Source organism: Marmota flaviventris, chromosome 6, assembly GCF_047511675.1.
Source record: "Marmota flaviventris isolate mMarFla1 chromosome 6, mMarFla1.hap1, whole genome shotgun sequence".
Taxonomy (NCBI): domain Eukaryota; kingdom Metazoa; phylum Chordata; class Mammalia; order Rodentia; family Sciuridae; genus Marmota; species Marmota flaviventris.
In genome coordinates this window covers 16,418,507-16,431,569 of record NC_092503.1, presented here as the reverse complement: position 1 = coordinate 16,431,569, position 13,063 = coordinate 16,418,507, and the positions used below count along the sequence as shown (strand labels likewise).

Sequence of the window (13,063 nt, the reverse complement as noted above, 5' to 3'; positions counted from 1 at the left end):
TTGGTGGTGTTTGACTCTAGAAGGGAGAACATTAGGTCTACAAGATCCAGAATGTTGATTGAGACCATGAAGGAAAAATTTCTTCTCTGATTTGTGAAATCTGAATAGGTAAATAGCACCGATTCTTCTGTACATTATGGAGTGTGACTACATTTCTTTAGGGCAAGAACCACATTGCATTCACCATTTCTCTCTGATGGTCTAACCCAGGGCTCATCTTGCAGTATTTAGAAAATAAATGCCAAATCAGTGATTGGGTGAATGAATTGACCTAATTGTCAGGGAAGAATACAGTGGAGGATAAACGCACTAAAACCCACCTCTCATATATAGATTTATTAATATAGTGCCTATGAAATGTGTTTCTAAGAAAGTGCCGGCTTTTGGGGATCTTGTTTACATGTTGTAGTTTTATAGATTTTATAAGATCTTGGTTTTCTTAGTGTTCTAGAACTTGAGAAACTATTACAAGCTCTAGAATGAGCAGAACCAGAATGTCCAGCAGTGCCCTCCTGTGTGTAAAGTGTGCATACTTTTGCCAAGGAGATCCTGAGTGAGCATGTGACTCAACCTTCCCTACTCTTAAAATGTTTATTACTGCTTTAAAAGTGGCTTTTAAAAATTATTTATACATCTTTTCACAAGTGTCTCCTCTTGGCTAAGGCTTTGGACAAGGAATCTAGCATTATTTGATGCCCCAAAATGTAATTTTACCATTGTCTTCAGTTTACTGTTGTCTGTCACTTCTAAGCCCTTGGCTATGGAAACCTTCACGTCCAGGACTCAGTGTTAACGTGAGGTGTTTGCTAGTCTATATCATATCCATTATACCTACATTTTATTCTATATAAATTTCTATGTTAGGCTTTGCGGATAGAAAAAGACCCTTACTATCAAGAAGTCTGCAGTCTAATTGCAGAGACAGTTTATAAGTATGATAAGACAAAACTGCTACCCAGATGGTACAGACCAGTGCATTCAAGCAGTGTTCAAGCATCTTGGACTTTGCACTTTTAAGAATTAAAATTTCACAGTGTTGAATAAATAGGATGAATTTTGAGGGAGTATTACTAAATAGGTAGCCATGGGAATAGTAGATTTTAACTAGGTCTTAGAACTTTTTTCTTTAAGAGAGCTGAATTATATATGTATGTAGTCAACATATAAGAAATGTCTCGTTAATCTTTAGTCATAATTTGGCATTTTATTTTTCCTTAATAGAAATGATATATTGTGGAGGGCAACAATGAAAATATTTCAAAAAGTTCCAGTCTAATGAGATATGTTGAAACAAAATTTTGTCTATTTTTCTAACCTTATTAAAGACAAAATTCGCTGCCAAAACTTATGTAATAATTAACTGGGTGCAGTGGCACACACTTGCAATCCTAGTGACTTGGTTGGCTTAGGCAGGAGGGTCACAAGTTTAATGTCAGCCTCAGCAACTTAGCGAGGCTCTACCCAACTTAGTGAGATGCTGTCTGTAAGTAAGAAATAGAAAAGGGACTGGGATGTGGCTCAGCGGTAAAGCACTCCTGAGTTCAATCCTCAGTACAAAAAAAAAAAAAAAGTAATAAAAAGCATGAGTTTCTATTGAGGGTTTTAACTCTTTCCCAGAAGAAAATGACATGTGGAGGAAAATAATTTATTACTATTGTTCATGCAAATATTCAAAATCCCATTGCCCTAATTCTAGAAAATGTCATTGTTTAAAATTTAAAAAGGCAATGAAACTTTTTTAATTGGCTACAATGTACCTATACTAAAGCATCTTAAAAATGCAATGATTCTAAAATAGGATTTTCTTTTGTAATAAATGAATTGTCATGAATTCTTCAAAGCTATTCTTGGTATGTGATTATTAGCCAGGAAATAACTCCTTTTTTGTTTATTAGAAAGGTAAGCATTTTTTGGTTTTCAATTAAATGTTAACAAATTTTCCAGTAGTTTGGCATGCCACTCAACGAACTCATGTGAATATGGTAACTAATATTAAAAATGAATAATAAACATGAGAAGTTTTAAAAATAAAGTTCTAAGTGTGGTTCAGTGGACCAATAACTTATTTTAGGTAAATGCTAAAATTCTTGAGGCATATAATTCATTATTATTCTGCAGCTCATTCTGTCCTTGAACTATATTCAGTAAAACAAGTGAGTTCTGATTGAATTTCACTTGTCTCTGGATTTCTTAGAGCATTTTTCAGAAAGATAACAGTGTTTTGTCCCTGCTATACATTAAAGGGTGGCTCAAATAGAGTGCCAGTGAAAGAATCCCTCTTGAAGAAAACTGGCTCAAGAAAGTTTGTGTTTGTATATTGTAATAAAATAAAAAGAAATCAAGTCCAATAATTTTCTTATTATTCTTATACTCTCATTACTACAAAGGTAGTTGTTGGTTTCCCCCCTTGGGCTTCATTTTTTTTAACTGACTTTGTGTTTGGGCCAGGACTTTTTATGAAGTGTCCCCTTGCTTGGTGGGAGAGAAAATTATCACTGCATTCATGGTGCTGTGCTGGGCTAGTGAATCCCTGGGAGTCTGTGATGTCTTCTCTCCTTCCCTTGTTCCCTCCCTTCCTTCTCTTTCAACATGAGAGGACACTTAAGGACTGCTTCATTTGAAGGATTCATTCTCACTTTGGTGGTATCCCAGTAGGATGGGGATCACAGGAAACCACTTTTTGTCCAAAGGTCAGTTAATGGCAGTGCTGAAGACATTGTGTGAGAGGGCAGCAGTCCAGGGGCGTGGGGTACATGGGGACCTTTGGGTTTGAATTTCCATACCCTGAATACTTTGTGGATCACATCACATAAAATGATTTGCTGCCACTATTTGTTTATGTAGGATTTTTCTCCCCATTGTAACTATCTGATCAGGATTTTGCCTAGAAATTACATTTTAAATCAAAGAGACTGCACATGTGAACACTTATATCAGCTTGAAATTGGTTTTGAAAAAAGATATTTTCTGGGGAAAAGAGCTCTCATTTCTTTAGGACCTTGGCCCCTGTGAGCAATTAGGAGGTGGGACAGAGTTGGATAAAGCAAGCCAGGAAGGCACAGGTGGGGATTTGAGCAAAGGTCAGACTTGCTGGGTCATCTACTGATACTAGCCAAAAAAAAAAAAAAAAGTGCCCTCAGACTGGATAGTCCATAGTTCTGATTTCTTTATTCTTCAGTACACAAACCTCTGAATAATAAATACATTTAGAGACAGATAGTTTTCTGAGTCCCTAGTTTCACCTGTGGAACTGTTCTTTAAATGTTAAGAACAACACTTTTTGATTTATTTGAATCATTGGATCTTTAGTCATGTGTATGTACACATGCTATACTCTGCTACACCCCAGCCCCAAAGAAAACACTTTTTTAAAAGGCCTTTATATTCAAACTTTCTATTTTTTTTTTTTTTTTGGTAAATGTTACCTTTCCATTAAATTATTTTGAGACATTTTCTACATTTAATATAACTTTATAAGAAGATGCTTAAGTGAAATGTTTATCTCTTTCATGTGTCTTTGCATTTATGACATACAAGAATAAAAAACTGATATGATTCAAGAATTAAAATAAGTAGGAACGAAAACACGCTGATACCTAAATAAATATAGAAGGCTCGATTCTAACCATTCAATCCATTCATGAAGACATCTAACCTTATTTTCAATAATTGGTGGTTTCATATTTAGCCACTGAAGTAGCTATAACTTAAAATATTCTCTTTATCTGAAGAATGTACATTTCACTAGGGCAAAAGAGCTAGGAAAATGGGGCCAGGAGCCAAGAAGTTCACAACATGTTTAAAAAGCCAGTGAGATGAGGATATCTATGAATGACATACTAAGCTTTTCCTCTTTATTTGGCTTGAGCCGTTCTTTGTCAGAAATTCTCATTCAACTTTAATACAAAAAAAAAAAAAAAAAAAAAGCTGTAGAAAACAAATTATTAGAGTAGTTCTGCTGGGAAGAAAGTGGTATAATCCCCAAAACAAAATGTGAAATTGGGGATGATATAATTTAACAGTGACCCCAAATTACAGCAGCTCAGGCTCAGATTCTTGTTTTAAGGAACACATCATATTAAGGAATGTAATTGACATGATGTTTAGGGAGGATCTGAAGGTAGGGCTGCCTGTATTCTAGGCACATGCTTCTGTGTGGTGGGTGAGTTTCCATAGGAGAGATTGAGTTAAAGTCATCAACAAGGTCTGAATAGCCAAACCGAGGGACAGATGGAAATGTGCATCTCTGGGTTGATGGAAAATATACTAAACAGCCATCAGTGACTGAAAGAGGGTGTTGATACACATGATGGGGGATGGTGGGGCCAAATCCCAGTTTTCAGAGTCACTCAGAGAAAGATGAAGAAATTCTCTTGTCTTTCTATGGAAAAGACCATATTTGGTACTCAGGTGACATTAAACACATAAATGCTTTTGGAAGGCTGGAGAAGTAGCTGTTGTCTACTTGTACTGAGCATGAAGATAAAGTAAATTTCAAGTTTTTTAGGAAGATGGCTTCAGTGGGCCTTAGGAAACAAGATGTGAAATATAGGGACATGGTGTGAGAAGTAAATTGTAGACATCTTCTTTCCCTTTAAAATTATTTTTGAATTATCTTAAATGCAGAACTCCTTCAATCAGATAATCACAGGTAAGGTGACTTTAAAAAGTCCTATTCAGTCCATCTGTTGATAAAAATACTTTGTACACTTTCCTTTTCCCCAACCCCAAATATTTTATATGACTTTAAGCAAGTCACTTTTCTCCAACCCTCAATTTCCCTTTTTGTAAAATGGGGTTGGAATGATTAAACCCAAACACTATAGCAACTGACAGACTATAATAAATGATTTTCAAAAGGCTAAAGAATAAAATACAATTTATTAAAGGAATATTGTTTATGTAATATGGGGCATCTTAAGTAAATCAGTACTATAGCGATCCTAAATTATTATTAATTTCTACATGTATAAAAGGTTTGGTGATAGATGCATGCGTTATCAGTTTCATTGGGTATGGCTATAGGTGACATCCTTCTGTATAAAGACACTGCACAGCATCACAGGGAGTACACACATATTAAATTCATTCACACAGTCCATTTCTCTTAAACTGCCACTGAAATTTAAATCATTGCTCAACTCTAAACATTCCACAAAAACATGAGTTTCTCAGGAAACAAAAAATGATTATTGGTTTTTCTAGATCTTTCCACTTGCTAATGTGTTTTGATATATTTCCCACCCAAATTAAGTCCTTTGTTAAAGGAACCACCTACTTTAGATAGTCTAAAAATAAACTACTAGACTCTAGAGTATTTTCAAGTGTTTTAAAAGATTTGTCTTTTATGGTAAAAAATATATATATATAAATAGGAACATCATGTAAGCATAGACAGGCACTGCATCACACATTCCTCTCAGTGGGATAATTATTCTAGAGTGTATCTAATCCTGGCATTAAATGTGTATGAAATAATTTGTCTTTAAATACCTACAGATTTAGAAAGGAAAGATAGAATGCCAGTTTTCTCTAAGGATGAATTTGTGCAACACTGCTTTCTACTCTGGAACACATGAGCTTGGCCCTAGCTGACTGACGTCATAATAATATTGGATAGCATTTTCAAAATGGAAGAAAAAAACCTGGCTTGTTCCATTAGATCAAATAACCTGCTGTCACTTAAACATGGTGACATTTTTATAAAAGCTGTACCCCAAAATCCATTTAACATCCTGCTGTTTTTCTTTCATCAAAAAATACTCATCTTGAAAACTGGTGACTGTATGAATGGGCTGCTGCGCTGGACCATGGAACAGTGGTGAGCAGAAATCACAAAGTATTAATTATCCACCTGTTGATAAAAATACTTTGTACACAATGTTTAGAGTTGTCCTCAGGTAAGTTTCTGTTAATTTTTTTGGCCACCAGAATTACTTCCACCTTGATTTCCTATCTCACTTCGTAACCATCTTAGAGGTGTTTTTAATCCAAAGTCTAGCTTTTTTTTTCCCCTCTGAAGATCAGCCTAAGGAGGCCCCCAACTACATGACATGATGTCAAAGGCATTGGGAAGAACCCACCTTCCTCTCTCCTCAGGCTTCATCTGTTCTAAAGATTTGTAAATTGTATATATATCTGCCATAGGTAACATTTCATTGAGAGTATAAACTTCCTTGAAATCCATCCTAAGGAACATGTTTTTCAGAGTAAAAGAAAAATGGGGCATTGGAGATTAAAGAAGACTAGCGCCACAGGAAGCTACACCTAAAGTGACCCAGTACTATCAGGGCCCAGTGGGCCACATCTCAAAAGCTAAGGGTGAATGCCACCACTCTGAGGCCATCTTTGGGGATACTGACAAAACTGCCTCAGCTGACTACAAATTTCTATTTCTAGGGACAATTTAGTAAATCAGAATTAGATCTGTAAAAGTCTTTAATCACATGAATTTCTCTCTTTTGAAATATTTCATGTACTTAAGGACAATCTTTCTATAGTAAATAAAGGTTTGTGATTTGCCATTTAAAAACAAAAGAGGCTATAAATACTAGAACCTAATAAAAGAATAAATTGTACATGAAACACATTCTTCCCCTAAGTGTTTACATTTGCTACAGATACATCCCATTTATGAGGTAATCAGATTCCTCAGATGTAATGGGACGAGCTTTCTTCAGTTTCTGTTTCACCAGTCGCAGCCGGCAAGCAACCATGAGAAGCAGCAGAGCAGTGATGGCCAAACCCAATGCCAGGGGTAGCACTGCACCTGTGGAGGGTTAGAAACAAACAGGGCGATGAGCAACAGTGATAGCTACTGTTGACAGCACAGTGAGCACTTTGCATGCACTAGTTAATCTGAACAGCTCAAGTTAGTATTAACATCATTCTGCACATTAAATAAGGTGCACAGAGGTTAAGTAATTTTTCCTAAGAGTGTTTGACTTGTATGCTGAGGATCTATCAATCTAAGTCTCAAATCCAGACTTTTTAGCTACATCTACCAGGTTACTACTAAATCTGTATCATTGGTTACAGACATTGCAGTAAGGTCACCTCAAATCCCCCTGTGAGAGACATTCCAATTATAGAAAATGTTTTCATTGTAGTTATGGACCACAGTGATGGATTCATATACATTTCACACATGATCATTCCCTCTTCAGCATGGATTAACTTCTGCTTTCTGGTTCTGGTTAGGGCTTTCCTGAGTCAAGGGAACCTACCCTCAGCCAGGTAGAACTGTTTTTTTTTTCTTGGTACTGGGGATTGAACATAGGGATTCTCTACCACTGAGCTAAATCCTAAGTCCTTTTTCAATCTTTATTTTGAGACAGGGTCTTGCTAAATTGCTGAGGTTGGCTTCGGATTTGCGATCCTCCTGCCTTAACCTTTCAAATCTCTGGGATTATTGGTATGTGCCTCTGTGCCCAGTTAAACCAGTAGAACCTTGTTGAAAACTAACTTCAAAATATGCTAATGTAGGGGCTGGTGTTGTAGCAAAGTGGTAGAGCGTTTCCCTAGTGCGTGTGAAGCACTGGATTCAATCCCCAGCGTCACATAAAAAGAAAGAAAATAAAGGTAAAAAAAATTCTTTAAAAAATGCTAATGTAACTTTGGTTATGAGTAAGTAAGGAAAACATCTCTTTAGTTTTCCCCATGTAACTGGAGTAAGACACCACACTATAAGCAGGTTTTAAAGGCCTGCAGAGTCTGGAAGGGGCACAGTATGCCCCAGATCAGGCTTCTGTTCAAGCCCAGTATGCTCTATTCCTAGTCTGCTGTGCTCTGCAGTCAAGCCAGGGTTGGAGATGACATGGGAGAACTATTTTTAGCTGCACTGTCTTGCAACAGGTGGAACTAGAGAAACAAACATCTTCATGGTGTAAGCTGATTCTGTAACATTTTTTTCATCATTTATCCATTCATTCTGCATTAATTGATAGCTCTCCATGTGCCAGACATGAAATTAAGTGCTGAAAATAAAAGAAAAGCATTTTTTTTCTTTTTGGTACTGGGGGTTCAAACTTGCTATCCTAAGTCACTGGGATCACAGGAGTCCCCTCCCCATGCCCACCTAGCAATTTTTGGTAACTAAAAATAAATAAAACTATCTCCCAAAGATAAGCTAATCTAAGAATGCCAGATTTGTAGCTCAAATCATTGAATTCTTACAATTACCACATGTGCTGGTACTGTTATTTTATCCATTTTATAGATGAAGGAACTAAGGCATCAAGAATTAAATGACTTGTCTAATATTGCTTATTACAGTGGGGAGCTAGAATACCACCCCAGAGAGGATAACTCTAGAGCCTACAGTTTTCACCACTGTGGTACCCACTTCTCCAAAAGGGAAATAAAACTGTTTCTGAATTATATTAAGTCTTTATAGACAGATACATAAATGAAAAAAAGAAATCCATAATAAAATATTAAAGTTACCATGACAAAATTACACATGAAGTATTGATATAAAAAGGATTAATCCATCTGTCTGGTTGGTAAGATTTTTGCTGTAGTGACTTGGACATAATGATGGAGCTTGTCTGGGGTGGGTAAGGGAGGAAATTTTGGTTTTTGACATTTTCAGGTTGACATGCCTACATATGAGGAGACCTGGCTAAAACATCTGTCACCCCATTAATTGCCTGGATTGATTCAGCTGATCTGGCTGGCTAGGTGGCTGTCCTCTTTCTCCCTCATTGCTTCCAAAGCTTCAGGCTCAGTCTAAGAGGACAACCTTCCCCAATAGAGGAGGACTCTCCTTCAGTCAAGGGTATATGAGTAGCTGTGCTCCCCTGCTAGACCCTCCAATCAAATTCTCAGATTGACATGCCTATAGGTGATCCAGATGGAATTTTCTCCTGGCTCTTGGCTGATCTGGGTCTAAATATGTGAAAACCTTTGACATGAAGATGGAAACCTCAGCCATGAAACTGGATGAGACTGCCAGTGAGCAAGGAAGAAAGGAAGGCCAGCAGCAAGGTCTTGGGAAACTCCCACATCTTGGGGGAAGACAGAAAAAGAACAACACGAAGGATTACTAAAGGACGGGTTGGAGAAGTAGCAGGACAACTGAGAGGGAAGGGTATTGGGAGCTGAGGGAAAAGACGAGTCCACAAAGAAGGGCTCAGTTGGGTCAAATGCTAAGAGAGGTCAAGTGAGGTGAAGCCCAGAGAATCCGCTGGATTAGCAGCTTGTAATTCACTCCAGGAGTCTGTAGTCTGAGGGATGCTATTTTTTTTTTTTCCTAATAAATGGAGAGACTCTGAATGTGTTTTCAGACTTGTTTGGAGAAACATATTAAAAGTACCAAGAATTACTAGATGATGGAGAAACACACCTGAGGAAAGAGGGGATACATTAAGAAAGGGGGAGAGACTGGCCTTGGAAGGGAGGGACACCTCTTCCTTCAGTGCTGGAGGAAAAGGAAGGAGGGGGATGCCATCATACGAGTTGCTGTATTTAGGGGTTGGTGGCTGAGGGAGCTCACTTCAATAGCCTTGATTTTTCTGGGCCTAAAACTAGCCCCAGGTATAGCCAGCCTCCTCCTGAAGTCAGGAACTTAGAACTGGTGCATGCTAATAAGGGGTTTTCAACCTGTAAGGTAGTTGCAGAATCCTGAGAAAACCTGAACACGATTCTCAAGAGCAGTCTGTGTCTGGCTGCAGGAGGAGAGGATGTGCAAGTTGCTTTAGTAACTGTTAATTACCAAAGTTTTGGCCAGTGTTCACCCAGAGAATGGTGGGGGGTGAACCCATCTGTGGTAGGGTTAGGGTACAGCTCAGTGGCGAAGCACTCGCCTAGCATGCCCAAGGCTCTGGGTTCCAACCCCAGAACAGCAAAACAAAACAGAACAACAAACACAACAATAAAAAACTGTGTTAAACCCACAGGAATATGATTAGAGGAGGCATCTGCGGGTGTCAAGAATCTGTCTCATTCCTCCATGATAAGTGTTCCCCCAAAGCTTCTGTGTTAATGCAGGAATATTCAGAGATAAAAGGACTGGATGGTGAGAGTTGTGATCTAATCAGTCCATCTGAGTTTGAATGGACTGGCTGGGTAACTAGGGAGGTGGGGCGTGAGTACAGAAGTTGTGTCACTGGTGGTGTGGGCCTTCGAAGGGCTGTTTTTCCCTGTGGCCCTTTCCCTTCTCTCTGCTTCTTGGTCAACATGTCCTGAGTACCTTCCTCTGACATGCACTTCTGTCATGGTGTGTTCTCTTGGGTCCATATTAATGGAGGCATCCCACCATGGACTAAACGTCTGAGACCATGTGCCAAAATAAACTTTCTCTTCCTTTAAGTGGTTCTTGTCAGATATTTTGGTCAGAGCAGTCAAAAGCAAATTAAGTCAATCTCCTAATGGCCACTTTTATGGAAGTAGTTTTGCAAGAGTTGAGTGATGTGTCGGGTCTCCCCCTACTCCATCTTCCTGTACATGCTACACTAATTTGGTTATATTACAAAAAGGAACAGGGAAAAGAAGAGACTATAGTCAATGCCCACAGAAATCTCAAGAGTCACAAACCATTTTCTATAAGCTAGAACAACACCCAGTCTCAGTTCTGCATTTTATGGGCAGAAAAACAAAGAGGCTTCCTGACATCAAGATGTGTCAGACTTGTTAAAAACTGAGCATGAATGCTTAGGCTAAAACATAAGTGAGCTGAAGGTGAAGGTCCCAACCCCAACCTTGGGGTGCCAAGTTAACTACCACAGTAAAACACAGACATACAGTCAAGGAAAACGTCCTATTCACCAAGTCAGACAGGAGGTTGCTGAACTGTCAAATCCGATCCGTATTTAACACTTTGATGACAAAGAAAATTAAATCCCCTACAAGTTGGTACTTCCTAGAATATTGAAAGTAAATCTCAATGTGTGGGGTTTTTTTGGGGGGGGAGGGGGGGTGTTTGGTTTGGTTTTGGCCTTGGGGATTGAACCCAGAAGTACTGTTTCACTGAGCTACATCTCCAGTCTCTTCCTCTTCCTCCTCTTCTTTCTTCTTCTTCTTTCCTCTTCTTCCTCTTCCTCTTCTTCTTCCTCTTCCTCTTCTTCTTCTTCTTCTTCTTCCGCTTCCGCTTCTGTTTCTTCTGCTTCTGCTTCTGCTTCTTCTTCTACTTCTTCTTCTGCTTCTGCTTCTGCTTCTGCTGCTGCTTCTTCTGCTGCTTCTGTTTCTTCTTCTTCTTCTCCTCCTCCTCCTCCTCCTCCTCCTCCTCCTCCTCCTCCTCCCCCCCCCCCCCAGATTGGTCTAGAACCTGTGGTCCTCCTGTGTCCGTTTTCTAAGTTGCTGGGATCACAGATATGTGCTACTTGTTTTTACTTTTGATCATTTGATTCTTAGTTGAACTCACAAGTGTGCACCATAGCACTCAGGTATTCTCCACTTTAAAATAATTATTTGGCATAGTTTCTTCAATACTGTTAGTTTGGGCAATTTGAGATTTAAAATTTTCCAATCTTTTCTAAAACATACTATGATAGAATTCTTGGTAGCCAGCTAAGGTGCTGAATTATGTACTTGAATTATGTACTCTGCTCATATGAATGGGAACAGCATTTGAAATATCTAACCCATAGAATGGACACCAATCAGTTACAACTAAGCCTCTGGATACATCTGGCTGTGGAACAAGAAGAAAGCTGGTATCCTTCTAAATGTTGACGAGACTCTTTCATGCAAATTTCCTGGGATAGGCTAAGTTCAGTAGGCCAGTAGACCTGACTGAAGTTGCATCCAGGCACTTCACATCTGGATTATTCTCAGGCAGATATTGCTTAAAAATTATATATATATATATATATGTTTATTTTATTCTCCTGAATCTCTTCCTACTAGTTTATAGAAATTAGGACTAAATCCTGCCTTTCTACAGGACTCTGTCCAAAGTGTCTTTTTTCTAGTTAAAAACAATCAAAAGTATGGAATTATGGTATTTTTCACTTAATTCATTTTCCTTCCACCTCCTATATATACTTTCCTGTTTCTGAAGTCTTCTGTCTTTGTTGCTGGAGCACTGGGAGAGAGCATTAGGTCTCTTCATTCTTTTTATATTACAAATAACTCAATAATAGCCATGATTTTATATTTGGCTCATCACCTGAGCCAAGTAGTATGCTAAATGCCCTATATTAATTGTCCCATTAATTCTCCTAATACCCTGTGAGGCAGGCATAGCTACTGTCCTCATCTCACCAATGAGGAAATTGTGATCCAGAGAGATAAGAACCTGCCCAAGGTCACCAAGTTCAGTGGTGAAGCCAGAATTTGAACAGTGGCATACAAGCAGAGAGTCCAAGTTCTTGGCTACTATGCCACAAGTATGACCATTTCTATAGACTGTCACCCTAGAAGAATCTATGAAAGAGAAAGCTGAGGTCCAGAGACAGTGAGCTGCTTCAAGAGCACCAAGATGCATTGTGACACAGAAGATGAGGAGGATCAGTGTTCCTGCCATGAACTCTCTCGGCTTCATCTCACAGTCTCCATTTGGGCTCATGGAGTTCTACAGGTGTCTCGACTCTGCAGTGCATTTTCAAAGGCACCCACTTACCTGTTTCTGGGGCTGGGTGTTCTCTTCTGCCTTGTTCACTCTTGGATTCAAAAATATAATTTTCCTCTTTTCTGTTGTTGCTTGAGGAATGACTACCTGCAGAAAATCAATAGAACATATTTCGAGGGTATATCAGAAACTTCAGGAAACAGCCTTATTTATTTTTAAAGATGGAATTAGATAAAGGAATTGCAGGATTTATTTCACTAATAATCACAGGCCTATGTTTGATACTAAAACACTGGATATCTAATGTGACCATTTTAATGAAGTAGAGTGTGTGACTAGTTAAAGACACGGTCAGTCAAAGAGGTAGAAACACACTGGACCAGAACCTCCATCATCACCTCTGACGGATGAAAAGATCTCACCTGGAAAAGTCCAGGACAGTCTCTGGACATCATACCTGGGAAGTGGAAACAGTCAAAGAAAGGTTTTCTTGTAAAAATTAAGAATGAGCCACTGGGCACTATCAGGCACATCTCTAATCCCTGCTACTTA

The 13,063-nt window shown here is 38.6% G+C and overlaps 1 protein-coding gene across 1 annotated transcript in view; it reads right to left on the bottom strand.

Moving 5' to 3' along the window:
- Positions 1-4,914: 4,914 nt before the first annotated feature.
- Positions 4,915-13,063, bottom strand: part of Lrp11 (LDL receptor related protein 11) — a 39,527-nt gene continuing 31,378 nt past the window's right edge. Inside the window, exons 6-7 of the mRNA XM_027939590.2 lie at positions 12,563-12,658; positions 4,915-6,769 (exon numbers count right to left, since the gene is read on the bottom strand). Of these exons, the coding sequence (XP_027795391.2) occupies positions 6,615-6,769; positions 12,563-12,658 (251 nt within the window). The 3' untranslated portion in view covers positions 4,915-6,614. The remainder of the gene's footprint in view (positions 6,770-12,562; positions 12,659-13,063) is intronic.